The 27,236-nt window shown below is 42.0% G+C and overlaps 1 protein-coding gene and 22 non-coding genes across 23 annotated transcripts; 19 read left to right on the top strand and 4 right to left on the bottom strand.

Annotated features, from left to right (window-relative positions):
• The first annotated feature begins 5,988 nt into the window (after nt 1–5,988).
• LOC147312537 (signal recognition particle RNA) lies at nt 5,989–6,287 on the top strand. The gene has a single exon (XR_015125230.1).
• A 1,750-nt stretch (nt 6,288–8,037) lies between these two features.
• Nucleotides 8,038–8,109, top strand: trnaq-cug (transfer RNA glutamine (anticodon CUG)). The gene has a single exon. It is a non-coding gene; the product is annotated as a tRNA-Gln (tRNA).
• Nucleotides 8,110–8,377: 268 nt separating this feature from the next.
• On the top strand, nt 8,378–8,460 carry trnal-cag (transfer RNA leucine (anticodon CAG)). The gene has a single exon. It is a non-coding gene; the product is annotated as a tRNA-Leu (tRNA).
• A 700-nt stretch (nt 8,461–9,160) lies between these two features.
• On the top strand, nt 9,161–9,459 carry LOC147312534 (signal recognition particle RNA). The gene has a single exon (XR_015125221.1).
• Nucleotides 9,460–10,238: 779 nt separating this feature from the next.
• trnaq-cug (transfer RNA glutamine (anticodon CUG)) lies at nt 10,239–10,310 on the top strand. Its single transcript has one exon. It is a non-coding gene; the product is annotated as a tRNA-Gln (tRNA).
• Nucleotides 10,311–10,735: 425 nt separating this feature from the next.
• Nucleotides 10,736–10,818, top strand: trnal-cag (transfer RNA leucine (anticodon CAG)). The gene has a single exon. It is a non-coding gene; the product is annotated as a tRNA-Leu (tRNA).
• A 699-nt stretch (nt 10,819–11,517) lies between these two features.
• LOC147312531 (signal recognition particle RNA) lies at nt 11,518–11,816 on the top strand. The gene has a single exon (XR_015125219.1).
• A 326-nt stretch (nt 11,817–12,142) lies between these two features.
• On the top strand, nt 12,143–12,441 carry LOC147312530 (signal recognition particle RNA). Its single transcript, XR_015125226.1, has one exon.
• Nucleotides 12,442–12,574: 133 nt separating this feature from the next.
• trnaq-cug (transfer RNA glutamine (anticodon CUG)) lies at nt 12,575–12,646 on the top strand. The gene has a single exon. It is a non-coding gene; the product is annotated as a tRNA-Gln (tRNA).
• A 426-nt stretch (nt 12,647–13,072) lies between these two features.
• On the top strand, nt 13,073–13,155 carry trnal-cag (transfer RNA leucine (anticodon CAG)). Its single transcript has one exon. It is a non-coding gene; the product is annotated as a tRNA-Leu (tRNA).
• A 698-nt stretch (nt 13,156–13,853) lies between these two features.
• On the top strand, nt 13,854–14,152 carry LOC147312527 (signal recognition particle RNA). The gene has a single exon (XR_015125224.1).
• A 322-nt stretch (nt 14,153–14,474) lies between these two features.
• LOC147312526 (signal recognition particle RNA) lies at nt 14,475–14,773 on the top strand. The gene has a single exon (XR_015125229.1).
• A 565-nt stretch (nt 14,774–15,338) lies between these two features.
• Nucleotides 15,339–15,410, top strand: trnaq-cug (transfer RNA glutamine (anticodon CUG)). Its single transcript has one exon. It is a non-coding gene; the product is annotated as a tRNA-Gln (tRNA).
• A 426-nt stretch (nt 15,411–15,836) lies between these two features.
• trnal-cag (transfer RNA leucine (anticodon CAG)) lies at nt 15,837–15,919 on the top strand. Its single transcript has one exon. It is a non-coding gene; the product is annotated as a tRNA-Leu (tRNA).
• Nucleotides 15,920–16,619: 700 nt separating this feature from the next.
• On the top strand, nt 16,620–16,918 carry LOC147312523 (signal recognition particle RNA). The gene has a single exon (XR_015125222.1).
• A 326-nt stretch (nt 16,919–17,244) lies between these two features.
• LOC147312522 (signal recognition particle RNA) lies at nt 17,245–17,543 on the top strand. The gene has a single exon (XR_015125227.1).
• A 564-nt stretch (nt 17,544–18,107) lies between these two features.
• Nucleotides 18,108–18,179, top strand: trnaq-cug (transfer RNA glutamine (anticodon CUG)). Its single transcript has one exon. It is a non-coding gene; the product is annotated as a tRNA-Gln (tRNA).
• A 425-nt stretch (nt 18,180–18,604) lies between these two features.
• Nucleotides 18,605–18,687, top strand: trnal-cag (transfer RNA leucine (anticodon CAG)). The gene has a single exon. It is a non-coding gene; the product is annotated as a tRNA-Leu (tRNA).
• A 725-nt stretch (nt 18,688–19,412) lies between these two features.
• On the bottom strand, nt 19,413–19,711 carry LOC147312519 (signal recognition particle RNA). Its single transcript, XR_015125218.1, has one exon.
• A 205-nt stretch (nt 19,712–19,916) lies between these two features.
• trnal-cag (transfer RNA leucine (anticodon CAG)) lies at nt 19,917–19,999 on the bottom strand. Its single transcript has one exon. It is a non-coding gene; the product is annotated as a tRNA-Leu (tRNA).
• Nucleotides 20,000–20,706: 707 nt separating this feature from the next.
• Nucleotides 20,707–20,778, bottom strand: trnaq-cug (transfer RNA glutamine (anticodon CUG)). The gene has a single exon. It is a non-coding gene; the product is annotated as a tRNA-Gln (tRNA).
• A 942-nt stretch (nt 20,779–21,720) lies between these two features.
• Nucleotides 21,721–21,803, top strand: trnal-cag (transfer RNA leucine (anticodon CAG)). The gene has a single exon. It is a non-coding gene; the product is annotated as a tRNA-Leu (tRNA).
• A 627-nt stretch (nt 21,804–22,430) lies between these two features.
• On the bottom strand, nt 22,431–26,240 carry eif2b2 (eukaryotic translation initiation factor 2B, subunit 2 beta). Its single transcript, XM_086263704.1, has 8 exons — nt 25,979–26,240; nt 25,589–25,709; nt 23,562–23,710; nt 23,316–23,479; nt 23,126–23,221; nt 22,910–23,047; nt 22,750–22,816; nt 22,431–22,623 (listed from the first exon to the last, which is right to left on the bottom strand). Exons 1-8 carry the CDS (start codon nt 26,148–26,150, stop codon nt 22,466–22,468), a joined length of 1,065 nt encoding a protein of 354 aa, XP_086119830.1. The 5' UTR covers nt 26,151–26,240; the 3' UTR covers nt 22,431–22,465.
• Nucleotides 26,241–27,236: the final 996 nt, after the last annotated feature.

Genomic DNA, 27,236 nt, shown 5'->3' with positions numbered 1-27,236 from the left:
TAGGTCCTATTCGCTCTCTTTTTTTCTAGCAATCAATGAAGCCTTGGCTCATAAGCAGCTGGACTCTACAGGCTGCATTTCAACACTGTAGGATGAGCCTGTTTAAACACTCACAGCCTCACAGACTGGTCCATATGTTTGAGGCCTCTTCTAATGGCAGCTGGTTCTCAGAAGATTCAATATTCCATAATATGTTCTCCCTATGATCATCCGCAGTCAAGGCCCAGCTCAGAGGGACATCAGCTTGATGTGCCCTCACTCCTTTAATTAGCTGTCAATTAGTGCAAATGAATCAACTGTTCGCCTAATTAAGCAATGCCACCAGGCAGCTCCCGTATACAGGCCATTGTGTGAGCAGCATGAGAAATCCACAGCTAGCAAACTCATTTTGGATCACGAGTGCAACTTAACGATCGCACTGACAAACCGCGTTCATCGAGCTGGGAGTGTGAGCGGTGTTTGTCTGGTCAGGGTAAAGGTCAGTGTGTTAGTGTGATCAGGCAAATCTTACCCGTATACCTTTTTGTCTTTAATGTCAGTTTATATGTGCCAAACACATATATGCAAAATGATCCGATTTCCTTATTTGCAGCACACTGACAGATTCACAAACATAAATACTATAAAACACTATCTCATGAGCACTCAGCTATTTAAACACAAACTATATTGCCAAGTTCACAAAACATGTAAGTCAGTATTCGCACTGATGTTGGCAATAAGATACCTTTTCTTCATATCAAGTGTAGATGTTTTTAGTCTTTCTAACAATTAAATCAATAAAATAGTCACACTTTTGGGTCATCTTCTCCACCGTCTCCTTTTAGCCTCCTGATTCGCATGAATGACCATTAATTAACATAGTTGCTATTTCAAAGCCACTAGAATATTATTTTATTATGCAGACCACATATTTCCTTTACAGCTGGAGTGGAAATGTAATTTCCTCAAACGTCTGTTCACCCATTTATTTTTACATTTATTTATTTTATTACTGTGACATGCCTCTTCTTATGAACGTTTCCCATAATTAAATAAAAATACTGGCAACACCATTAACCGAATCCAAGTTCAGACATTGTGTGCTTACAAGTGAGTTCAGAGGTCACTGAATTAAATAAGTTATAAGGCTGCAGAGCCATAGGTGCGCTTGCATCATTATCATTTATTTTGGCACTTTGTAATACAGCTGCCAACTTGTGGTTTGATTTCTCTCCATTTACCATTAAATTAATTTGAATTCAGGATGCGCAGAAGACAAATCATACTTTAAGATCCTTTCATTTAATGAGGACCTTTGAGGCACTTTGGAGGAAAGAACAAACAATAATTCCCTTTCTTACATCATAAATATTTAGCATTTTAAGTGCTACAAGCTATATCATAGAGTATCTTTCATTCATTATGTCATTATCCGTTACTTATCCAGGTGAAAAGACTGATTGAGATTTAAATCTCATTTCCAAGAGAGAGCCGGCCAACCTAACATACCCTCTTGCATAATGATTATAGGAGGAGATATCTTCCCAAGGTGTGAGCTGTAGCATGTTTAGACTTGAAGTGTTCCTTTTTTCCATTTAAAAGATCACAAGGTCACAAGCATTACCTGTATTAAATACACTAAATCAAACACAGTGATAAATACTTAAATGTCATCTACACGTGTGTATATAAGTGCAGAGCATTTATGCATCCCCTTAAGGTTATAAAACACCCCAGAAATCACCTTAGTGTTAAAACAAGACACATGTATTAACTTGAGAGCATTACAGAGAATCTATGCACGTGTTATTAGTCTTACATCTTCATTTTGTCTGCACGCGTATGCCGATAATCGCATTTAATGGATGCACGCTGTTTAGAGGCTTGTGAACAGTCCAGCTATGTTTCCTCTCTCCCTTCTTCCACCAGCCTCTCTGGACCATTACAGGCTGTAATTGTTATTTAATGGATTAAACATTCATCCTCTCTGCGCAAAGTCCGCAGAGAGCATCACCATGTTCACACAGCTAAACATGCCTCATCAGACACACACACACGCACACACACGCACGCACACACACACACACACACACACACCACCACCACCACCACCACAGCAACACTCATTTGACAGCAGTGTTTGTGCTTAAAATTCAATTACCCACTTATTGATAGCTCTCTGGGGTGCAAAGGAAGTGGACAACATGGTGCTGGTGGAAGTGTGGATGATTTCCCAGGAGGCCTCAAGCTCCTCTGCACATCTCCAGCTGGATCTATTTCATGGCTTTACTCATCAGCGGCAGAAGCAGATGGAGCATAAGCAGCAGTCATACACCTGCACACACCAGCGCACGCAGACACAGAGACTGGGGCTGTAACACTCACACACACATACATACACACACACACAGTGGAAACACAAGTCATTTATTACAGTCCATTCTAACAGTGAAAGCATGATAAGACATTTGCTGAATTTTCAGGAGAGAACAAAACAAAACAAATTCTTCATAAAGATTAATTAAGTATATAAACAGTCATTTCATGTCTTTGACACCATATAAATCCACACAATTTTAATCTGGATTAAATTAGTGTTAGTTTATGTGTTAGTTCATTTAGTTTATCCTCGTCCTGTGTAAAAGAAATAATTTATTTCCCTAAATTTATGATTTTGCATGAGGACACTCATCCATTCCTTTTTGCTTCTGGTCTTGCACACTGATTGTCTTTCTTTTTTTTCTGCTGGCAATATTCTTGTAATTCTTTTTAACATAGTCTTTGTGACAGCATACAGGTAAAACACAAATATTTTTCAGCATTACTAGTAGCTCCCATCAACTGTGTCTGAAGCCATGCCAGTATTTGACATGCTGATTTTATTTTTTCCACCTCTGCTTTTCCAACTGGGACAAATTAAAAAAGCGTTGTTTTTACAGTACTATTCCAAATTCTTGAATCCCTCCTCATGTCCAAAATTGAAAAGTTGCCTTTTGCCCTGTTCTCTGTCAAGATGATCCACACTGCTCCAATGACGTTGAGGCTGAGAGACTGTGGAGCCAAATCCATGAGTAAAGTGCTCAGTTGTGTGTTTTTTCTATCCAGGTATGCTTTTACTACAATCAATGTGTGTTTGGGATCATTGCCATCCTGAAAAATGACATGGAAATCAGACACTTTCCAGATGGCATTACGTGGTCAATCAAACTCTGACAGTACTTTTCTGCATTTATAATTCCATCAGTTGTGGAGATCCCCAACACCAGTGGCTCAAACTGTCACTTTGCATGGTATTTACAGAAATACACAGGCAGTGTGTAGTCTAACAGCACAAAACCTAAAATAAGGATAAATAACAATCAAACAGTTATTTAACAGACCTGACGCCACTCATTTTCAGTTCAGTTCTTGTATAATTTAGCATACCTCATCCTTTCACCCTTATTTCCTTTCCTTAAGAATGGCTTCTTGACAGCCACCCTTCCACTGAGGCCATTGCTGATGAGACTTCAGTGAACAGTAGATGATCAACTGAAGGTCCAGATGTGGTTCTCAAGTCTTGTGTCAGGTTAGGTGGATTTTGTGTGTGCAGAACACTGGTTCTTCTCTTGAGTTATGGACCTTTTTTTGTACCTTAATGATTCATAGATGAGAGCTAACAAATAAAAAAAAACACATATCTGACATGCATTGAAAATAAGTAAAAAAGCAGCCAATGGCCAAACAAAGACCTTCACAAGTCCTGTAGAACTACTACTCAAAACAACTTTTTAAAAAAATACGAGAAAATCCGGCTCCTTGGAAGAAAAATTCAAATAAAGGCACTTTACTGTGTGTCTAACACATCAGCCCTCAGTGCCACAGGTAGTGCACCACAGGTTAGCCACGCGTCTCAGAGTCCCCAGAGGCCAGAGGGGGCCCCACACAGACGCTCTTGTTGCTGCTGGCTTCATTCCCCGCTAATTACAGCACTCATCTCTGCTCTCCCATGAGACGCCACAACACTGATGACAACACAGGGAAGGTTCTGCATCACCAGCAGCTGAGGCTGCCGACTGCACATCAATACCCAAGGGGGCAAAAGGAGTAACGATGGTGTGATTGCATGTTGGGGGGTTTGTGGTTAGAGTTATGCAGGGCCAGTTTTGCTGCTACTATCAGTCTGGCACATCCTAAACTGATTTATTAACTGCAACTTTATTGTGTTAATCTGTTGCAATTCAGCTCTGATTTAGAAAAACACATGAAACCTAAAACTACAAACTTACAACATGTGGTGTTCCGTCAGAGACACTACACCACATGATCTAGCATGAGTACAAGTCTGAGTAGAAAACAAAGATGAATCTTGTTGTCCTTTGGTGCCACCTTGTCAGACTACAGCTTGCACGTCCCTGAAGATGACTCTTGATCGATGAGCTCCAAAGATACTGTACCTCTCAGTGTGATTGTTCATTAGCAGGACACAGGGATCTAATGGCCAGCACACTTCTGGCAGTCATAAATCTTCAGACTCCACCCAGGTTTGCTCCCCTGTCTCATCAAGGCCTGTGAAGAATGGAGTCAGTGTGATAAAAAGGAGTGTGGGATTTATATTTTCCCTCTACCGCCTCCTCCACGCACCGAGATGAGCTAACAGGCACAGAGAAATGACAAGTGGGGCTTGACAAGACACCCCCATGAATGTGATGATGCCGCTAGATGTGTTTTAGATGCTGATGAGCCTGCTGGACAAAAAGAGCATTTTAATGTCTCTTTTCTGTTTATTATACATTATACTTAAGAGTGTTTTGAACCCAAGCAGAACAGCTGAGATGAAAGTGGGGTTTACAGGGCCCTAAAACCAAAGCAACTAAATGGGGTTTGACCGTCAAAGTGACACATTTGTTTTTCTTACTGTGACTTGCCAAACGTCTTACAAGAAAACACTTATGTGTGGTAGACAGAAATACATTCCGAGTGGCTGGTTTGTAGTGGAATGAGAGCAGGTGTATTGACAGGTGAAAGTCAAGTGAATGGAAAACTGGGTACTGCCGAACAGGTGAGGAAATACGGGGCTTGAAATTGTTTAAACTTAGAAAGATTTCCTTGTAGTCTTTCTAATGTGTGGCCTTAATGTGACCTTGACTGTGCCTCTGAAAGCTTGTTGCCTCATTTATTACATCCTTGTCCTAGTATGCTGTGTATACAGTGATTGCTCTGAAATACAGCTTCACATTTGTGAGTACAAGAGGTTGTGGTGTTCCTTGGCCTTTTCCTTTATCATAACATTTATCATTAACTAATCAGTGAATGCATATTTTGGAAAAGTTGCTCCAAAGCTGCAAAAATGAGGAAAATGAGATCAGATATGCTCATTGGTTAACATCTTTCCTAAAATGCACTTTCCTAATTAGTCTTAAAATACTTTTTGACAGTTGGATGATGTCATAGTCTGACCAATTTGTGTGGGGCGGTGGAGAGTGAATACATTGCTGCTGCGTCCAATTCACTCTGACCTTTTTTTATTCTGCAGTTCCATGTCATGAAATTTAGGTCAGAGAACAATGCACACTCTCTGTTAGAACTAGTGGGGTGCCAAAACCCTAGCTACTCCCCTCTGACCCTCATCCCAAGCTTTCACATTCATCCACTTTCCACACAACGTTTCACTTCACAGACTGGAAGATGTATAAAAAAAACAAAGGTATTTTTATCTGGAAAGATGTTCTATCTAGATCTATCTATCTATCTATCTATCTATCTACCTGTCTACCTATCTATCTATTTATTTATCTCATCAAATACTGTGTTACAGCTTGGCTGATGATGGGCACAGCTCCACAAATGTAACAATTTGTGATTATTATCTAACAGTATTACAAACACTTGTCAATCACTATGTGGTATTAAAGAGCTGTCTGAAATTCAGTTGTACACCACACAAAGTTACAGAGTGAGTGGGGTGTCTGAGTGCTGATGTCACCTCAGACATAGTTAAAATCCTTGTTAACGTAGCTGCTTCTCGCCGGGTGCGGTGGCGCGTGCCTGTAATCCAAGCTACCGGAAGGCTGAGGTTGGAGGATCGTTTAAGGTCAGGAGCTCTGAGCTGCAGCAGGCTGTGTCGATCGGGTATCCACACTAAGTTCGGCATTGATATGGTGATCCTCGGGGAGCCCGGGACCACCAGGTCGCCTAAGGAGGGGTGCACCGGCCCAGGTCGGAGACGGAGCAGGTCAAAGCCCCCGTGTCGCTCAGTAGTGGGATGGTGGCTGTGAATAGATGCTGTAGCGCAGACTGAGCAATGCAGCGAGACCCAATCTTTATATACACCCTTATACCTGTCTCTACCTCACACAGCAACCTCATCAGCACGTCTTGGTCTTTTTACAGTTTTTTCTGAATGCTTAAACCCTAACTGTGATTCCTGTAGCACAATCTCTAAAACTATTCAGACTTATAGCAAAACCACTCACTGAGTTTGCAAAACTAAAAGCACAAAAACTGCTTTGCACTCAGTTTGCAATTTTGTAACACACACTTTGCAAAACTGTAGGCACAATTCACTGCACAACACTCAATTACCAAATTTCCAACACACACAAAAGTATACACATGTATGGCTATCATTAACACTAATTTGCCAACTGTCTGGCACACTTTCACATGTGAAAACTTCTTTAGATAATTAGTTCACTTTGCAATCAGCCTAAGCACTATAATACAGGTAAGCTGTGTGTGCGGAGTACAATGGAGGGAGCAGAAAGAGTGAGAAGTAGAGGAGGCCGAGGAAGAGGACGTGGAGGTGAAGAAGTAGGATGTAGGATGAAGAGGACGACAAGGAACAAGAGGAAGACGAGGAGGGGGGAGAGGAAGATGAGGAGGGGGGAGAGGAAGGGTAGGAAGAGTAAGAAACAGAATTGCTGATGACATCAGAGCTACAATAGTGGACCATGTCATCAACCGTGGAATGACCCTGAGGGTAGCTGGCCAACGGGTCCAGCCTAACTCGAGCCGCTACACTGTAGCAAGTACCATAAGGACATCTTGAAATGAGAATCGGTTAGCACAGTCACTTCGCACAAAGATTTGTAGCACTGCCATATGCCAATGAGAAACACACCAATACCACTGATGTAAAAATACTGAAATTGTTACTTTACAGAATTGCTAGATGACCAGATGCTGGGGGCAGAGGAAGCATGTTCACTGCAGACCAAGTAACCCATATAGTCATTATGGCGATTGCAAATAATCCTATACTTGGAAATAAACACTTGTGTTTGTTTTGATGTGTTTGAATAAACACCAGTACTTGAAGTTTGGATCCCTCTATGCTTATGGATCTATGACAGAAGTATGAGTTCAAACTGACATAGCCTACCTTGTGCACAGAGAAAGCAAAAGCCAGATGTGTTTTGTATTCATACCATCAGTGTGCAGTTGGCGCATTGTGTGCTTAGTAGATGATGGCTTGTGTGTACTGTTTGATACGGAAACACCATTTTTACGAAGGTGTGAAGAGTTAATCTAGCTGTGTTTGCTTTTGCAAGAGAACTACAATGTTTTGATTATTGGGTGACAGGTTTTCTTATTTGTGTGAAGAGTTTTGCAAAATTAGCCAATAGTTACAAAAAATGTGCTTAAGCAATCAGAAAAAACTGTAATATTTGCATCTTATGATCACAGCTTTGACTGTCATGTAAAAAGGGTTTTTTTTGTTTTAGAAGTGAACTGTGCACAACTTCAGTACAGGCATGAGTCAGGATTTCAGGGTAAAGTAAATGTTTTCTTTACATCATTTCTTTGAGTGTATGGTGAAAGATTGCCAGGGAAGGGACTGTGTTGCATTTTACTGGGATAATTTCTCTATTTTTTAAAATAGATTTTTCATCTTATAATCAACAGTATATAAAACTATATATATATATATATATATATATATATATATATATATATATATATATATATATATATATATATATATATATATATATATATATATATATATATATATATTGGCTGAATACTTTTTGGCAGGTTGCCATGATCAGGCAGTTCACACACTCTCACAGGGGTTCCATGGTGTAATGGTTAGCACTCTGGACTCTGAATCCAGCGATCCGAGTTCAAATCTCGGTGGGACCTGAGTTTTTTTTATCCGCTGATTGGGATGTGAAACATTTGAGCGTCTTCTCTGGGACACCAAGTGCTGAGGTGCGCTTGTGCGTAAAAGTCACAAACACTCCCCTGACTCACTAACTGCACAGCTGACTTCAAAGTCAGCACAGAAAGTGGGCGCCACGAGTATGTGTTTCCATGGCTGAACAGCTGCTATATGTGTTATGTGGAGTATAACGTTTGTGTCGTCCCAACTATCTAAAGTTGTAACCTCCACGAAAGTCCCATGTAGTACGTCAGGATGGCCGAGCGGTCTAAGGCGCTGCGTTCAGGTCGCAGTCTCTTCTGGAGGCGTGGGTTCGAATCCCACTTCTGACATTCCAGCTTTACTCTTCTTCATATTGTCACAACATACACTTGAAATTTGGTTGAACCACGAGGTTTCTCACAACTTGCTTATCACAGTTGTGCACCGTTCATCCCTGAACTGTAGTGGATTTTATAATGATGTACACTGTAAAAACATTCTACATAATTCTAATAAAATTCACTACAGGAAGCTGATTACTGGTGCATCTTTGAATGTGCTCACATTGACACTGATGTGCTAAAAACCTGATTTTGTGAAGTCAAAACTTTCAGCAAGTTGAAACAATCTTTCTTATTGACTCCAATTAGCCTAAAATAAGGACTGGTCCCATCCCATGTCATGGCATGAAAATATGACAGGCTGTCATCAATTCAATCAGATACTTGCGAAAATGGTAAACACTGAGTAAAAATCCTTCAACATTTTTATTGTATTTCTGACAGTGTACACACAAAACAATAATATACAAACACACACGTACACATACGCTGTCCTTCGGCTTATTAAAAAGGCTGTCATGTTTTTGCTTGGTCAAAAAAAAAAAACCCCAACAAAAAACAACAACCTGTTATTACTGTGCTGACTTCCTCATTTTGAAATGATTAGGTTTTTTACTTTTACAGCATTTCATCTTGGCTGATGATGGCCACTAACCTGATGAGCTCACATGAATGAAAGTAAAACTTCCTGTGAACGTAGCTGCTTCTCGCCGGGTGCGGTGGCGCGTGCCTGTCATCCAAGTTACTGGGAGGCTGAGGTTGGAGGATCGTTTGAGCACAGGAGCTCTGAGCTGCAGCAGGCTGTGTCGATCGGGTGTCCGCGCTAAGTTCGGCATCGATATGGTGATCCTGGGGGAGCCCGGGACCACCAGGTCGTCTAAAGAGGGGTGCACCGGCCCAGGTCGGAGACGGAGCAGGTCAAAGCCCCCGTGCTGCTCAGTAGTGGGATGGCGCCTGTGAATAGATGCTGTAGCGCAGCCTGAGCAATACAGCGAGACCCAATCTTTATACACACCATTATACCTGTCTCTACCTCACACAGCAGCCTCGTCAGCCCTTATTTATATTTTTAATTGACGTCAAAAATACTCACAAACCTGCTGCTCTGCTTGTCCTGCACCACCTCCACCTGCAACTAAATCCTCCACCCTAAACACTCCTGCCGCCCAGCAGGTGGAGACAAACTAAATCAATCAATCAATCAATCAATCAATCTCTCTATCTGTCTATCTCTCTATCTAATAACTTATTGCATTACAACTTGGCTAATGATGGGCAGGAAGTTTATGTGATGATGTCACACTCACAAACCTGCTGCTCTGCTTGTCCTACACCACCTCCACCTGCAGGACAGCTGCAAATACATCCTCCATCCTAAACACTTCTGATGCCCAGCAGGTGGAGACAAACTCAAACTAGGAAATTCATTCAGGTAACCTTTGGGTTTAATATTTGCATCTTATGATCACAGCTTTGACTGTCATGTAAAAAGGGTTTTTTTTGTTTTAGAAGTGAACTGTGCACAACTTCAGTACAGGCATGAGTCAGGATTTCAGGGTAAAGTAAATGTTTTCTTTACATCATTTCTTTGAGTGTATGGTGAAAGATTGCCAGGGAAGGGACTGTGTTGCATTTTACTGGGATAATTTCTCTATTTTTTTAAATAGATTTTTCATCTTATAATCAACAGTACATAAAACTATATATATATATACATATATATTACATATTGGCTGAATACTTTTTGGCAGGTTGCCATGATCAGGCAGTTCACACACTCTCACAGGGGTTCCATGGTGTAATGGTTAGCACTCTGGACTCTGAATCCAGCAATCCGAGTTCAAATCTCGGTGGGACCTGAGTTTTTTTATCCGCTGATTGGGATGTGAAACATTTGAGCGTCTTCTCTGGGACACCAAAACTGTGCTATAATTGTGTTTTCAGTGAGAGGTGTATAAAATCAAGCAGCAAACCTTGACCTCTCCCTTTACAAACACTTGTCAATCACTATGTGGTATTAAAGAGCTGTCTGAAATTCAGTTGTACACCACACAAAGTTACAGAGTGGGGTGTCTGAGTGCTGAGGTGCGCTTGTGCGTAAAAGTCACAAACACTCCCCTGACTCACTAACTGCACAGCTGACTTCAAAGTCAGCACAGAAAGTGGGCGCCACGAGTATGTGTTTCCATGGCTGAACAGCTGCTATATGTGTTATGTGGAGTATAACGTTTGTGTCGTCCCAACTATCTAAAGTTGTAACCTCCACGAAAGTCCCATGTAGTACGTCAGGATGGCCGAGCGGTCTAAGGCGCTGCGTTCAGGTCACAGTCTCCTCTGGAGGCGTGGGTTCGAATCCCACTTCTGACATTCAAGCTTTGCTCTTCTTCATATTGTCACAACATACACTTGAAATTTGGTTGAACCACGAGGTTTCTCACAACTTGCTTATCACAGTTGTGCACCGTTCATCCCTGAACTGTAGTGGATTTTATAATGATGTACACTGTAAAAACATTCTACATAATTCTAATAAAATTCACTACAGGAAGCTGATTACTGGTGCATCTTTGAATGTGCTCACATTGACACTGATGTGCTAAAAACCTGATTTTGTGAAGTCAAAACTTTCAGCAAGTTGAAACAATCTTTCTTATTGACTCCAATTAGCCTAAAATAAGGACTGGTCCCATCCCATGTCATGGCATGAAAATATGACAGGCTGTCATCAATTCAATCAGATACTTGCGAAAATTGTAAACACTGAGTAAAAATCCTTCAACATTTTTATTGTATTTCTGACAGTGTACACACAAAACAATAATATACAAACACACACGTACACATACGCTGTCCTTCGGCTTATTAAAAAGGCTGTCATGTTTTTGCTTGGTCAAAAAAAAAAACCCAACAAAAAACAACAACCTGTTATTACTGTGCTGACTTCCTCATTTTGAAATGATTAGGTTTTTTTACTTTTACAGCATTTCATCTTGGCTGATGATGGCCACTAACCTGATGAGCTCACATGAATGAAAGTAAAACTTCCTGTGAACGTAGCTGCTTGTCGCCGGGTGCGGTGGCGCGTGCCTGTCATCCAAGTTACTGGGAGGCTGAGGTTGGAGGATCGTTTGAGCTCAGGAGCTCTGAGCTGCAGCAGGCTGTGTCGATCGGGTGTCCGCGCTAAGTTCGGCATCGATATGGTGATCCTGGGGGAGCCCGGGACCACCAGGTCGTCTAAAGAGGGGTTCACCGGCCCAGGTCGGAGACGGAGCAGGTCAAAGCCCCCGTGCTGCTCAGTAGTGGGATCGCGCCTGTGAATAGATGCTGTAGCGCAGCCTGAGCAATACAGCGAGACCCAATCTTTATACACACCATTATACCTGTCTCTACCTCACACAGCAGCCTCGTCAGCCCTTATTTATATTTTTAATTGACATCAAAAACACTCACAAACCTGCTGCTCTGCTTGTCCTTCACCACCTCCACCTGCAACTAAATCCTCCACCCTAAACACTCCTGCCGCCCAGCAGGTGAAGACAAACTAAATCAATCAATCAATCAATCAATCAATCTCTCTATCTCTCTATCTAATAACTTATTGCATTACAACTTGGCTAATGATGGGCAGGAAGTTTATGTGATGATGTCACCTCAGACATAGTTAAAATCCTTGTTAACGTAGCTACTTCTCGCCGGGTGTGGTGGCGCGTGCCTGTAATCCAAGCTACCGGAAGGCTGAGGTTGGAGGATCGTTTAAGGTCAGGAGCTCTGAGCTGCAGCAGGCTGTGTCGATCGGGTATCCACACTAAGTTCGGCATTGATATGGTGATCCTCGGGGAGCCCGGGACCACCAGGTCGCCTAAGGAGGGGTGCACCGGCCCAGGTCGGAGACGGAGCAGGTCAAAGCCCCCGTGTCGCTCAGTAGTGGGATGGTGCCTGTGAATAGATGCTGTAGCGCAGACTGAGCAGTGCAGCGAGACCCAATCTTTATATACACCCTTATATATATATATATATATATATATATACATATATATATATATATATATATATATATATTACATATTGGCTGAATACTTTTTGGCAGGTTGCCATGATCAGGCAGTTCACACACTCTCACAGGGGTTCCATGGTGTAATGGTTAGCACTCTGGACTCTGAATCCAGCGATCCGAGTTCAAATCTCGGTGGGACCTGAGTTTTTTTTATCCGCTGATTGGGATGTGAAACATTTGAGCGTCTTTTCTGGGACACCAAAACTGTGCTATAATTGTGTTTTCAGTGAGAGGTGTATAAAATCAAGCAGCAAACCTTGACCTCTCCCTTTACAAACACTTGTCAATCACTATGTGGTATTAAAGAGCTGTCTGAAATTCAGTTGTACACCACACAAAGTTACAGAGTGGGGTGTCTGAGTGCTGAGGTGCGCTTGTGCGTAAAAGTCACAAACACTCCCCTGACTCACTAACTGCACAGCTGACTTCAAAGTCAGCACAGAAAGTGGGCGCCACGAGTATGTGTTTCCATGGCTGAACAGCTGCTATATGTGTTATGTGGAGTATAACGTTTGTGTCGTCCCAACTATCTAAAGTTGTAACCTCCACGAAAGTCCCATGTAGTACGTCAGGATGGCCGAGCGGTCTAAGGCGCTGCGTTCAGGTCGCAGTCTCCTCTGGAGGCGTGGGTTCGAATCCCACTTCTGACATTCAAGCTTTGCTCTTCTTCATATTGTCACAACATACACTTGAAATTTGGTTGAACCACGAGGTTTCTCACAACTTGCTTATCACAGTTGTGCACCGTTCATCCCTGAACTGTAGTGGATTTTATAATGATGTACACTGTAAAAACATTCTACATAATTCTAATAAAATTCACTACAGGAAGCTGATTACTGGTGCATCTTTGAATGTGCTCACATTGACACTGATGTGCTAAAAACCTGATTTTGTGAAGTCAAAACTTTCAGCAAGTTGAAACAATCTTTCTTATTGACTCCAATTAGCCTAAAATAAGGACTGGTCCCATCCCATGTCATGGCATGAAAATATGACAGGCTGTCATCAATTCAATCAGATACTTGTGAAAATTGTAAACACTGAGTAAAAATCCTTCAACATTTTTATTGTATTTCTGACAGTGTACACACAAAACAATAATATACAAACACACACGTACACATACGCTGTCCTTCGGCTTATTAAAAAGGCTGTCATGTTTTTGCTTGGTCAAAAAAAAAAACCCAACAAAAAACAACAACCTGTTATTACTGTGCTGACTTCCTCATTTTGAAATGATTAGGTTTTTTACTTTTACAGCATTTCATCTTGGCTGATGATGGCCACTAACCTGATGAGCTCACATGAATGAAAGTAAAACTTCCTGTGAACGTAGTTGCTTCTCGCCGGGTGCGGTGGCGCGTGCCTGTCATCCAAGTTACTGGGAGGCTGAGGTTGGAGGATCGTTTGAGCACAGGAGCTCTGAGCTGCAGCAGGCTGTGTCGATCGGGTGTCCGCGCTGAGTTCGGCATCGATATGGTGATCCTGGGGGAGCCCGGGACCACCAGGTCGTCTAAAGAGGGGTACACCGGCCCAGGTCGGAGACGGAGCAGGTCAAAGCCCCCGTGCTGCTCAGTAGTGGGATGGCGCCTGTGAATAGATGCTGTAGCGCAGCCTGAGCAATACAGCGAGACCCAATCTTTATACACACCATTATACCTGTCTCTACCTCACACAGCAGCCTCGTCAGCCCTTATTTATATTTTTAATTGATGTCAAAAACACTCACAAACCTGCTGCTCTGCTTGTCCTGCACCACCTCCACCTGCAACTACATCCTCCACCCTAAACACTCCTGCCGCCCAGCAGGTGAAGACAAACTAAATCAATCAATCAATCAATCAATCTCTCTATCTCTCTATCTAATAACTTATTGCATTACAACTTGGCTAATGATGGGCAGGAAGTTTATGTGATGATGTCACCTCAGACATAGTTAAAATCCTTGTTAACGTAGCTGCTTCTCGCCGGGTGCGGTGGCGCGTGCCTGTAATCCAAGCTACCGGAAGGCTGAGGTTGGAGGGTTGTTTAAGGTCAGGAGCTCTGAGCTGCAGCAGGCTGTGTCGATCGGGTATCCACACTAAGTTCGGCATTGATATGGTGATCCTCGGGGAGCCCGGGACCACCAGGTCGCCTAAGGAGGGGTGCACCGGCCCAGGTCGGAGACGGAGCAGGTCAAAGCCCCCGTGTCGCTCAGTAGTGGGATGGTGCCTGTGAATAGATGCTGTAGCGCAGACTGAGCAATGCAGCGAGACCCAATCTTTATATACACCCTTATACCTGTCTCTACCTCACACAGCAACCTCATCAGTCCTTCTTTGTCTTTTTAATTGACGTTAAACACACTCACAAACCTGCTGCTCTGCTTGTCCTACACCACCTCCACCTGCAGGACAGCTGCAAATACATCCTCCATCCTAAACACTTCTGATGCCCAGCAGGTGGAGACAAACTCAAACTAGGAAATTCATTCAGGTAACCTTTGGGTTTAATATTTGCATCTTATGATCACAGCTTTGACTGTCATGTAAAAAGGGTTTTTTTTGTTTTAGAAGTGAACTGTGCACAACTTCAGTACAGGCATGAGTCAGGATTTCAGGGTAAAGTAAATGTTTTCTTTACATCATTTCTTTGAGTGTATGGTGAAAGATTGCCAGGGAAGGGACTGTGTTGCATTTTACTGGGATAATTTCTCTATTTTTTTAAATAGATTTTTCATCTTATAATCAACAGTATATAAAACTATATATATATATACATATATATTACATATTGGCTGAATACTTTTTGGCAGGTTGCCATGATCAGGCAGTTCACACACTCTCACAGGGGTTCCATGGTGTAATGGTTAGCACTCTGGACTCTGAATCCAGCGATCCGAGTTCAAATCTCAGTGGGACCTGAGTTTTTTTAATCCGCTGATTGGGATGTGAAACATTTGAGCGTCTTCTCTGGGACACCAAAACTGTGCTATAATTGTGTTTTCAGTGAGAGGTGTATAAAATCGAGCAGCAAACCTTGACCTCTCCCTTTACAAACACTTGTCAATCACTATGTGGTATTAAAGAGCTGTCTGAAATTCAGTTGTACACCACACAAAGTTACAGAGTGGGGTGTCTGAGTGCTGAGGTGCGCTTGTGCGTAAAAGTCACAAACACTCCCCTGACTCACTAACTGCACAGCTGACTTCAAAGTCAGCACAGAAAGTGGGCGCCACGAGTATGTGTTTCCATGGCTGAACAGCTGCTATATGTGTTATGTGGAGTATAACGTTTGTGTCGTCCCAACTATCTAAAGTTGTAACCTCCACGAAAGTCCCATGCAGTACGTCAGGATGGCCGAGCGGTCTAAGGCGCTGCGTTCAGGTCGCAGTCTCTTCTGGAGGCGTGGGTTCGAATCCCACTTCTGACATTCAAGCTTTACTCTTCTTCATATTGTCACAACATATACTTGAAATTTGGTTGAACCACGAGGTTTCTCACAACTTGCTTATCACAGTTGTGCACCGTTCATCCCTGAACTGTAGTGGATTTTATAATGATGTACACTGTAAAAACATTCTACATAATTCTAATAAAATTCACTACAGGAAGCTGATTACTGGTGCATCTTTGAATGTGCTCACATTGACACTGATGTGCTAAAAACCTGATTTTGTGAAGTCAAAACTTTCAGCAAGTTGAAACAATCTTTCTTATTGACTCCAATTAGCCTAAAATAAGGACTGGTCCCATCCCATGTCATGGCATGAAAATATGACAGGCTGTCATCAATTCAATCAGATACTTGCGAAAATGGTAAACACTGAGTAAAAATCCTTCAACATTTTTATTGTATTTCTGACAGTGTACACACAAAACAATAATATACAAACACACACGTACACATACGCTGTCCTTCGGCTTATTAAAAAGGCTGTCATGTTTTTGCTTGGTCAAAAAAAAAAAAACCCAACAAAAAACAACAACCTGTTATTACTGTGCTGACTTCCTCATTTTGAAATGATTAGGTTTTTTACTTTTACAGCATTTCATCTTGGCTGATGATGGCCACTAACCTGATGAGCTCACATGAATGAAAGTAAAACTTCCTGTGAACGCAGCTGCTTCCCGCCGGGTGCGGTGGCGCGTGCCTGTCATCCAAGTTACTGGGAGGCTGAGGTTGGAGGATCGTTTGAGCACAGGAGCTCTGAGCTGCAGCAGGCTGTGTCGATCGGGTGTCCGCGCTAAGTTCGGCATCGATATGGTGATCCTGGGGGAGCCCGGGACCACCAGGTCGTCTAAAGAGGGGTACACCGGCCCAGGTCGGAGACGGAGCAGGTCAAAGCCCCCGTGCTGCTCAGTAGTGGGATGGCGCCTGTGAATAGATGCTGTAGCGCAGCCTGAGCAATACAGCGAGACCCAATCTTTATACACACCATTATACCTGTCTCTACCTCACACAGCAGCCTCGTCAGCCCTTATTTATATTTTTAATTGACGTCAAAAACACTCACAAACCTGCTGCTCTGCTTGTCCTGCACCACCTCCACCTGCAACTACATCCTCCACCCTAAACACTCCTGCCGCCCAGCAGGTGAAGACAAACTAAATCAATCAATCAATCAATCAATCAATCTCTCTATCTCTCTATCTAATAACTTATTGCATTACAACTTGGCTAATGATGGGCAGGAAGTTTATGTGATGATGTCACCTCAGACATAGTTAAAATCCTTGTTAACGTAGCTGCTTCTCGCCGGGTGCGGTGGCGCGTGCCTGTAATCCAAGCTACCGGAAGGCTGAGGTTGGAGGGTTGTTTAAGGTCAGGAGCTCTGAGCTGCAGCAGGCTGTGTCGATCGGGTATCCACACTAAGTTCGGCATTGATATGGTGATCCTCGGGGAGCCCGGGACCACCAGGTCGCCTAAGGAGGGGTGCACCGGCCCAGGTCGGAGACGGAGCAGGTCAAAGCCCCCGTGTCGCTCAGTAGTGGGATGGTACCTGTGAATAGATGCTGTAGCGCAGACTGAGCAATGCAGCGAGACCCAATCTTTATATACACCCTTATACCTGTCTCTACCTCACACAGCAACCTCATCAGTCCTTCTTTGTCTTTTTAATTGACGTTAAACACACTCACAAACCTGCTGCTCTGCTTGTCCTACACCACCTCCACCTGCAGGACAGCTGCAAATACATCCTCCATCCTAAACACTTCTGATGCCCAGCAGGTGGAGACAAACTCAAACTAGGAAATTCATTCAGGTAACCTTTGGGTTTAATATTTGCATCTTATGATCACAGCTTTGACTGTCATGTAAAAAGGGTTTTTTTGTTTTAGAAGTGAACTGTGCACAACTTCAGTACAGGCATGAGTCAGGATTTCAGGGTAAAGTAAATGTTTTCTTTACATCATTTCTTTGAGTGTATGGTGAAAGATTGCCAGGGAAGGGACTGTGTTGCATTTTACTGGGATAATTTCTCTATTTTTTAAAATAGATTTTTCATCTTATAATCAACAGTATATAAAACTATATATATATATACATATATATTACATATTGGCTGAATACTTTTTGGCAGGTTGCCATGATCAGGCAGTTCACACACTCTCACAGGGGTTCCATGGTGTAATGGTTAGCACTCTGGACTCTGAATCCAGCGATCCGAGTTCAAATCTCGGTGGGACCTGAGTTTTTTTATCCGCTGATTGGGATGTGAAACATTTGAGCGTCTTCTCTGGGACACCAAAACTGTGCTATAATTGTGTTTCCAGTGAGAGGTGTATAAAATCAAGCAGCAAACCTTGACCTCTCCCTTTACAAACACTTGTCAATCACTATGTGGTATTAAAGAGCTGTCTGAAATTCAGTTGTACACCACACAAAGTTACAGAGTGGGGTGTCTGAGTGCTGAGGTGCGCTTGTGCGTAAAAGTCACAAACACTCCCCTGACTCACTAACTGCACAGCTGACTTCAAAGTCAGCACAGAAAGTGGGCGCCACGAGTATGTGTTTCCATGGCTGAACAGCTGCTATATGTGTTATGTGGAGTATAACGTTTGTGTCGTCCCAACTATCTAAAGTTGTAACCTCCACGAAAGTCCCATGCAGTACGTCAGGATGGCCGAGCGGTCTAAGGCGCTGCGTTCAGGTCGCAGTCTCCTCTGGAGGCGTGGGTTCGAATCCCACTTCTGACATTCAAGCTTTGCTCTTCTTCATATTGTCACAACATACACTTGAAATTTGGTTGAACCACGAGGTTTCTCACAACTTGCTTATCACAGTTGTGCACCGTTCATCCCTGAACTGTAGTGGATTTTATAATGATGTACACTGTAAAAACATTCTACATAATTCTAATAAAATTCACTACAGGAAGCTGATTACTGGTGCATCTTTGAATGTGCTCACATTGACACTGATGTGCTAAAAACCTGATTTTGTGAAGTCAAAACTTTCAGCAAGTTGAAACAATCTTTCTTATTGACTCCAATTAGCCTAAAATAAGGACTGGTCCCATCCCATGTCATGGCATGAAAATATGACAGGCTGTCATCAATTCAATCAGATACTTGCGAAAATGGTAAACACTGAGTAAAAATCCTTCAACATTTTTATTGTATTTCTGACAGTGTACACACAAAACAATAATATACAAACACACACGTACACATACGCTGTCCTTCGGCTTATTAAAAAGGCTATGTCATGTTTTTGCTTGGTCAAAAAAGCAAAGCAAAGCAGTTTTTGTGCTTTTAGTTTTGCAAACTCAGTGAGTGGTTTTGCTATAAGTCTGAATAGTTTTAGAGATTGTGCTACAGGAATCACAGTTAGGGTTTAAGCATTCAGAAAAAACTGTAAAAAGACAAAGAAGGACTGACGAGGCTGCTGTGTGAGGTAGAGACAGGTATAAGGATGTGTATAAAGATTGGGTCTCGCTGTATTGCTCAGGCTGCGCTACAGCATCTATTCACAGGTGCGATCCCACTACTGAGCGACACGGGGGCTTTGACCTGCTCCGTCTCCGACCTGGGCCGGTGCACCCCTCCTTAGGTGACCTGGTGGTCCCGGGCTCCCCCAGGATCACCATATCGATCCCGAACTTAGTGCGGACACCCGATCGACATAGCCTGCTGCAGCTCAGAGCTCCTGAGCTCAAACGATCCTCCAACCTCAGCCTCCCGGTAGCTTGGATTACAGGCACGCGCCACCGCACCCGGCGACAAGCAGCTACGTTAACAGGGCTTTTAACCATGTCTGAGGTGACATCATGACACTAACCTGCTGCCCATCATTAGCAAAGTTGTAATGATGGGCAGCAAAGATGAGGAATGAATGGTGCACAATTGTTATATGCAAGTTTTTAGAAAGCTCGTGGTTAACCCAAGAGCATTTTGTCACAATATCAAGAAGAGTAAAGCGTCAATGTCGGAAGTGGGATTCAAAACCACGCCTCCAAAGGAGACTGCAACCTGAACGCAGCACCTTAGACCGCTCGGCCATTCTGACATTGCAGTGTCAGTTTGGTGGAGGTTACCACTGTTAGATACTTTGGAAGAAACAAACATTATCCTTCTCATAACACATATAGCAGCTGTTCAGCCATGGAAACGTAGTGCCAATAATCTACAATGTCATCCATACTGATCATTTGGCTGAATACTTTTATGCAGGTTGCCATGACCTGACAGTTCGCAAGATTTTGCATAGGTTCCATGGTGTAATGGTTAGCACCCTAGACTTTGAATCCAGCGATCAGAGTTCAAGTCTCGGTGGGACTGTTTTTTGAGAGGTGAAACCATACTGCATGTCAGGTAATGATAACTTGTGCAGGTTTTTGGTCGCCAAGCGGTCTAAGGCACTGCGTTCAGGTCGCAGTCTCCTCTGGAGGCTTTTGTTCGAATATAGCAGCTGTTCAGCCATGTAAACACATACTACGAAGCTCGTGGCGCCCACTTTCTGTGCTGACTTTGAGGTCGGAAGAGGTTTGGAGCTGTGCGGTTAGAGAGTGAGCAGAGTGTTTGTGACTTTTACTCTGTAACTTTGTGTGGTGTGCAACTGAATTTCAGACAGCTCTTTAGTACTACTCTTTAGTGATTGACAAGTGTTTTGTAAAGGCAGACGTCATAGTTAGCTGCTTGATTTTATACGGCGTTCACTGAAAACACAATTCATACAGAATTTCAAAGTGCCGGAGAAGACACCTCCCAAATATCAGGTCCCACCGAGATTTGAACTCGGATGGGTGGATTCAGAGTCCAGAGTGCTAACCATTACACCATGGAACCCCTGTTGCAGCAATAATACTGTCAGGTCGTGACAACCTTCCAAAAAGTATTCAATCATACTTTTTGCCAGGTTGTAATGCCATCTATTACTGAATGAAATTGTATATTGTATTTTAAAATAATTACATTTTTTTTTTAAATCTCAGCGCTGTATTTATCATGTCAATGGTATTTTATACTACTGACAGTGTGTATTTCACAACGCAAGAGAGTCGTCCAGCAATCGTCCAGCTGTTTTTTATGACTAGGGTAACCTGTAAGAGCTATTTGAACTAATAAAGAATAAAACTTCGACTTTTATATTTACTGTTTCACAAACGTAATGTCCACTATTTATACTTTAATTAATGGAAGTTTGATTAAAGCGATTTAGCAGGAGCAAAGCAAAATCAAGTAAAATCACAAAACCATAATCATTTAAACTACACTTATGGTGAGAAGAGAATGGAGAAAGGATGAGCACTACTGGACCCCAAAACGCACTTAATTCCGTGTTGATGAAAATCACCCAACAGGAAAGCAGCTGGGCATTCAGTGGAAATCAATTCACAGGTTGGGCTGTGATTCCCCATCTAGTGTCTCTGCTTGAACTTTCAACTGTGAACCTCTTACATCCAACCTTCCCGACTGCTCATCTCGCAAAAGACAAAATGATTTTACCTAATTTTTATACTTGCTCACACTTTTTCACGCTTCCTTCACAGGACGTCACATTTCACACTTTGGCCATCCAATCAAGTCGTTGACATCTAATCATTCCTGTCCACCCACACCTGATCTTTCTATTTCGATGTGACTTACAACATTTAACACAAACTTTTAAATCAATGTATTTTCTTTGTAATTATTTTTTATTTGCTTTCGTTTATCTTAAACATACATGCGCTCAACATACAAGTCAGCAGCTGCTCGGGATTATTCAAATACTCGTGAGCTTAGTATGTCAGGATGGCCGAGCGGTCTAAGGCGCTGCGTTCAGGTCGCAGTCTCCCCTGGAGGCGTGGGTTCGAATCCCACTTCTGACAGCGAAATTTTTCCATGATCTGTCAGACCTTCAGGTTGCTGTTTGTAGTCTCCCCACCCCCCACACACACACACAAAAAGAAAAAAAGAAATCACTTTACTACTGAAATCATGAACATCTGTGTTAATTCCAAATATACCTTAGTTGTGTGCTTGTAATCTCTCTACACTTTTGTAATCATCAACACTGTGAAGTCCTGAATAATTTGAAAAAAATTCACCAGAGGGAGAGGATTACCATTGTTCCACTCTCACCTCTCTTTGGAGACGTTCACACTGAGACTATTGTGATGAAATCTGACTTTCTCCAAGTCTTATTCTTCTTATCACCATCAGAAATACTCACAAACCTGCTGCTCTGCATGTCCTACACCACCTCCACCTGGACAACAGTTGCAACTACAGTCTGCTGTTCATCAGGATCATGTGACTCTGTTTCCACATCGTAGTTTGAATCCATTGTTCCATTAAAGGGAAGTCAGTGTTATTCATTATGATATGATGAGCGTTTATCTGTACTGGTGTTACACAATAACCTCAGCTGTTCTTAACAGCTCTCTCTTTATTGTAAGGGACTTCAGGTACAAAAAATGAAACCACATCAAAAGAGACACAAACTACACTGCAAAATCATTCATTTCTATTTATTTGTTAAATACACCGATTAAAGTTCATGGTCCTCTGGGTGGTAAAGTTCACTCATCAGTCTGTAGATGTATGACGGTGCGTGTCCTCCGATGTTGGAGATGAACAGTGTGATGAGCTCGGGCGGGACATAGTCAAACACAGGACAGTGCACATTCACCTTTGAGAGAATCTCACCTGAAATATAAACAGAAAAATGTGAGTTATTTTAAAAAAAACCTGACAAAGAGGATATGTCCAAATCTGAAAAGGATTTTCCAAAGGTGGGCACGTGGTTGAGGTCAGTTTTGTTGCAAATGTTACCTTCAGTGAACGGGAGCACCTCATGTGGGGAGACAAACTTATGGAAGGTATCCTCTTCATTTGGAAACTGAAATATGACATATCATGTTCACAGAAGTATGAGTTTAATCATTTATGGGGGTTGAAAGGAGATAACTCGGACTTTGGAGTAATCTCTTACCTGAGGTGAGAGCTTGAACATGGGAGCACAAACAATCAGAGGTGTGGAGTGATGCTTAGCTGCAAGGGCCAGTGTGTGTGTCCCGTTGATGGCCCTCAGGCCTCCATTTGCTAGAACTGTCTGTGTTCCAATGATGACCTGCAAAAAGATCATGACACAAGTTCACCTGCATGCTCTAACATGACTGCGCTAACGTCTCCTTAAAACGTTAAGTACCTTATTAACTCGAGACATGACTGCAAATATGGCAGCATCTGTGATCACAGTTGTTTCGATGCCAGCCTTTGAGAGGTTTGTAGCCATTTCGTGCCCCTGTAGAGAGGTGAAAAAATAAGATTAGGAACTGTGTTTTCTATCTAAAGTTAGACATTTAATATTTCCTTTATGACTGATGTAGATGAGCTACCTGGCAGAAAGGAGCACACTCTGCCACAATGACGTGAAACTTGCGTTTGCGTGCAGCATCTTTGAGGAAAGCCTCCACGGTGCGCGAGCGGCCGATCGTCATGATGACCTCATTAGAGTGGATGTGCTCCAGGGCCTGCATGGCAATGTTGTCGGTCGTTCCCTCTGAAAAACAGAATGATGGGCACCAAGAATTGGAGTGATTTAAAATACAAACTGACGCTATCTTGGTAATAACGCAACTTACCCAGTTCAGTGAGTAGCTCATTGATGGCCTCGATGACGTTGGATTTGAGGAGAGCAAAAGGTTGCCTGAAGTTCTCCTCGCTGAGTCCCCCAGAGGTCAGCAACTTGTGGAGGGATTCCTGGTCTGCTTCTTCACTGCTGCCCCGAGATCTGAAAGAAAAACACAGTTAAGCACAAATCTCACCAAAAACACAAAGTATTTCAGCCGTCTGTAGCTTAAGTATTTCTAAGCAACATACTCTCATCCTTTAATATATGGTACGATTGTACTTGCTTTTCATGGCTGCCTATTGATTCAACTTCAACTGTTAGGTCAAATGGTTTTCTGGGACAGAAGAAAAAACTTGAAACTGCAGCTCATTAGTTTGTTTTCAATTTGAGGGCAGCAACACATCTCAAATAGGTTGGGACAGCGACATGTTTGTAAATAGTTTGTAAACATCTGGGAAATGAAGAGAAAAGCTGCTGGAGGATGCTGGAGGATTCTAGCTGTTCGATAGTCCTGGGTTTTCTTTGTCACATTTACTTTACTTCAACACGCATAAAATGTTTCCAGATAGTCAAAGGTCTGGACTGCAGGAAGGGAAGCTCAGAGCTGAAGCACCTCTACTTAGGGCTGTTCGATATAACGATATATATCGGATGACGATATAAAAACATTTATCGTTTCATTTTATGCTATCGTTTGTTTCGTGGTGTCGCAAAATAAACTCTTTACAGCAATATTTTTTCATAGTTTTGATGGTCACTGTAGTGGCTATATTAATTTCTTAAAGTTCTCTCTTTCTCTTATATTTTATATAACCACACTACAGACGGACAAGCGCCTGCTTTTATGCGTTGTCGTTAGCAACAACGACGGTAAAACCATCGCGTGTCCGCTTGTTTATGTTCCACATAAACCTTTCACAATAAAGCTCAAGATCCTGTTGAGACTTTTCAAAATAAACAGAATCACGTGAAAGAGCAGATTATTTACGGATGAGAAGTAAAAAAGAGCCGCCTGGTGCTAAAAAATAAACCTTAGACTCAAACGTTAGAACAGGCTGTTTCCCGTGGCACACTGTGTAATAAATACTCACAAAGAAAACGGCAGCCGTTACAACTTATGTCTAAAAATGTATAGTTTCATACATCGGTTAAAACACTCGACTCCAGCTACATGACGCGCAGCTGGAAACACTTGCCGCAAGTCGAGCTGCCCGAGATTCACAGAATTTACAGAAAATGTTACATTTTTGTGATTTATATCGTTATCGGGACGATAGAATTCTTATATCGGGATATGAGATTTTGGTCATATCGCACAGCCCTACCTCTACTACAGAGCCATGCTGCTGTACAAGATGCAGTTTACCAATATCTGAATGGGAACATATGTTACTCTAAAACCTGTAAATAGTTTTCAGCACTGATGATGCATAGAAGAGTTTTCCACTTTGACTCACTTCATTTGGTTTCTTCTTTACATGGTATAGCTTTAACATACACTTGTGGATGAACACAGGTGAACACAAACAATAATTTCTTTAAGTGCTCTTGATCCCATGCAGTGAATTTCCATGACAGAATCATGTCTGTTTTAAATGCAGTGCCATATGAGGGCCTGAATATAACAGGCATCCAGTCCTGTTTTTCAGTCTGGTCCCTTGCGCACAGAGTCTTCTCAAGTTTCTCAAAATCTTTTCATGATGCGATATTCAAAGTGTTCACATTTTTACGTTGAGGAACATTATTCTGAAATTCATCAACAATTTATGGAGGGCTTTTGCAGACTGGTGAACCTCTGCTGATCTTTACTTTACTTTGCCTCTTTAAGATGCTCTTTTATACCCAGTCATGTTAATTCCCTGTTCCCAGTTCACCTAATTGGTTTTAAAATGTTCCTCCAGCTGTTTACTTTTAGTACTGCTTACTTTTCCAGCTTTTTGTTCTCCTCATCCGAACTTTTTTGGGACACGTTGCTATCAAATTAAAAAGGACCAAATGTTTTTTTTTTTTGAAAATGGTAGGTTTTGGCGTCCTCACCTGGCATATTCCTCTCTGATGATCTTCAGCACCCGTCTGATCATGTTACCCACTGTGGTCTCTGAGGGCTGAGCTGCTGTCATCCTCCTCCCGTCTTTGCGGATTATTTCCATCAGATCACCTGAAATCGAGAAGATGTTTGCAAAAGACCAAAATCTTGGGATAGAATATTTTTTGTGTATGATTTTACATCAGCAACCACTTTTTCTACATGTTCAACATTTTACATATGTATATTCTGTATTGTTTAGATGTAAGGAAAGCTAAAGAAAGCTTATTTGTCATGTACTACAGCGTTATACCAGATTTAAAAACAAAGCCTGTTTGACTACAATGGCAGCTGTCGCTGCAGTTAACTTCACTGTGTCGACAACAAACAGCATTCAGCACCTGCACTGCTCCACCGAGCCTGGGCTGTAATTTTGCGGAGCAGGGCTGTCGTTTCTCGGGCTGTCTCCGCAGAGCCCCGGAGAGGTCCTGCCCCGGTCCCCCCGCGCTTCAGGTCGGACAGGAACGCCTCGACCCTCTCGGTTAGGTCTGTTTCTTTGTATGGGCCCGGCATAGCTGTTTTAAAAAGCTGTCACTGTAACACTTGAGTCACTCAATAGTTCCACCATGCCAGTGTTTTGACGAGGAAGCACTTCAGGAGTACATCCGGGTGGCTGTGGGCTCGCCGTCATCTGATTGGTCTGCCGCTTCACGTGCGTTACAGTAGAGTGGGTCGAAATTACAACAATTTCCCATTTCTACAGTAAAATGACAGTCTGAAAGTGAAATGTAAAACAACGATATATTATTATTATTATTATTATTATTATTATTATTATTATTATTATTATTATTATTATATCGTAAAAAATATCGGGTTATTATCTCAAAACCCGGACTTAATAACTTGAACATATATGCTATTTGATCAATTTTTAGTTATTTTCTCAGAAGATTGAGTACATAAGCTGAAATTTTGAGACAATAACTCCAACTTTGGACTTATAGACGAAAAGTTTTTAATTTTAGTTTTCCTAGTGGCAGAAATTAGATTCCATAATAAAAGTCTTGCTTGCTATTTATGAAAATATGCTCTGTATACATTGGAGATAAAACAAGCTTCAGCTAAAGCATACACCTTTCTGGTCAATGCTTTGTGCTATTTCCATTTAATTTAATTCTTTGTTGACAAATATTCCTTTTTATGGCCATTTTGGGCCGTAGATGCTGGATGAAAACCAAGAGAGGCTGAAAGAAGTGTATTTTTAAGAGAAATGGAAAACAGCGCAAGAAAGATTAATTATAGTAATATTAATAGTTACTATCATAGCAATAAAAAATAGTAGATATTTATCGTCTATGTATCGTTAAAACATTTAAATTGAGAAATTAGTGAACGGGCTGGCTGCTCGTTTGGTTTCAAATTTTATAGAAAACATATGTATATTTACACAAAGTTGACAGTTTATTAGATCTAGTCCACTCCTGGTTAATTTATACATACTGTAAAAAATGCAACAAAATAATTTTAATAAATTATATACAATTAAATAAAATATAAATAAGACACAAACACAAAGACACAAACACATCACAAGAGGCTTTTCTTCTTCCTGTCATTGTCAGACTCATTGAAAGTGATCACGCTGCACTGTTGAAA

This window comes from Aulonocara sp. 'chitande type north' Nkhata Bay, linkage group LG15 (genome assembly GCF_057382095.1).
Source record: "Aulonocara sp. 'chitande type north' Nkhata Bay isolate Kocher_YH1m ecotype deep benthic linkage group LG15, A_spYH_male_GT1.1, whole genome shotgun sequence".
NCBI lineage: Eukaryota > Metazoa > Chordata > Actinopteri > Cichliformes > Cichlidae > Aulonocara > Aulonocara sp. 'chitande type north' Nkhata Bay.
This window is presented reverse-complemented; position numbering and strand designations above follow the sequence as displayed.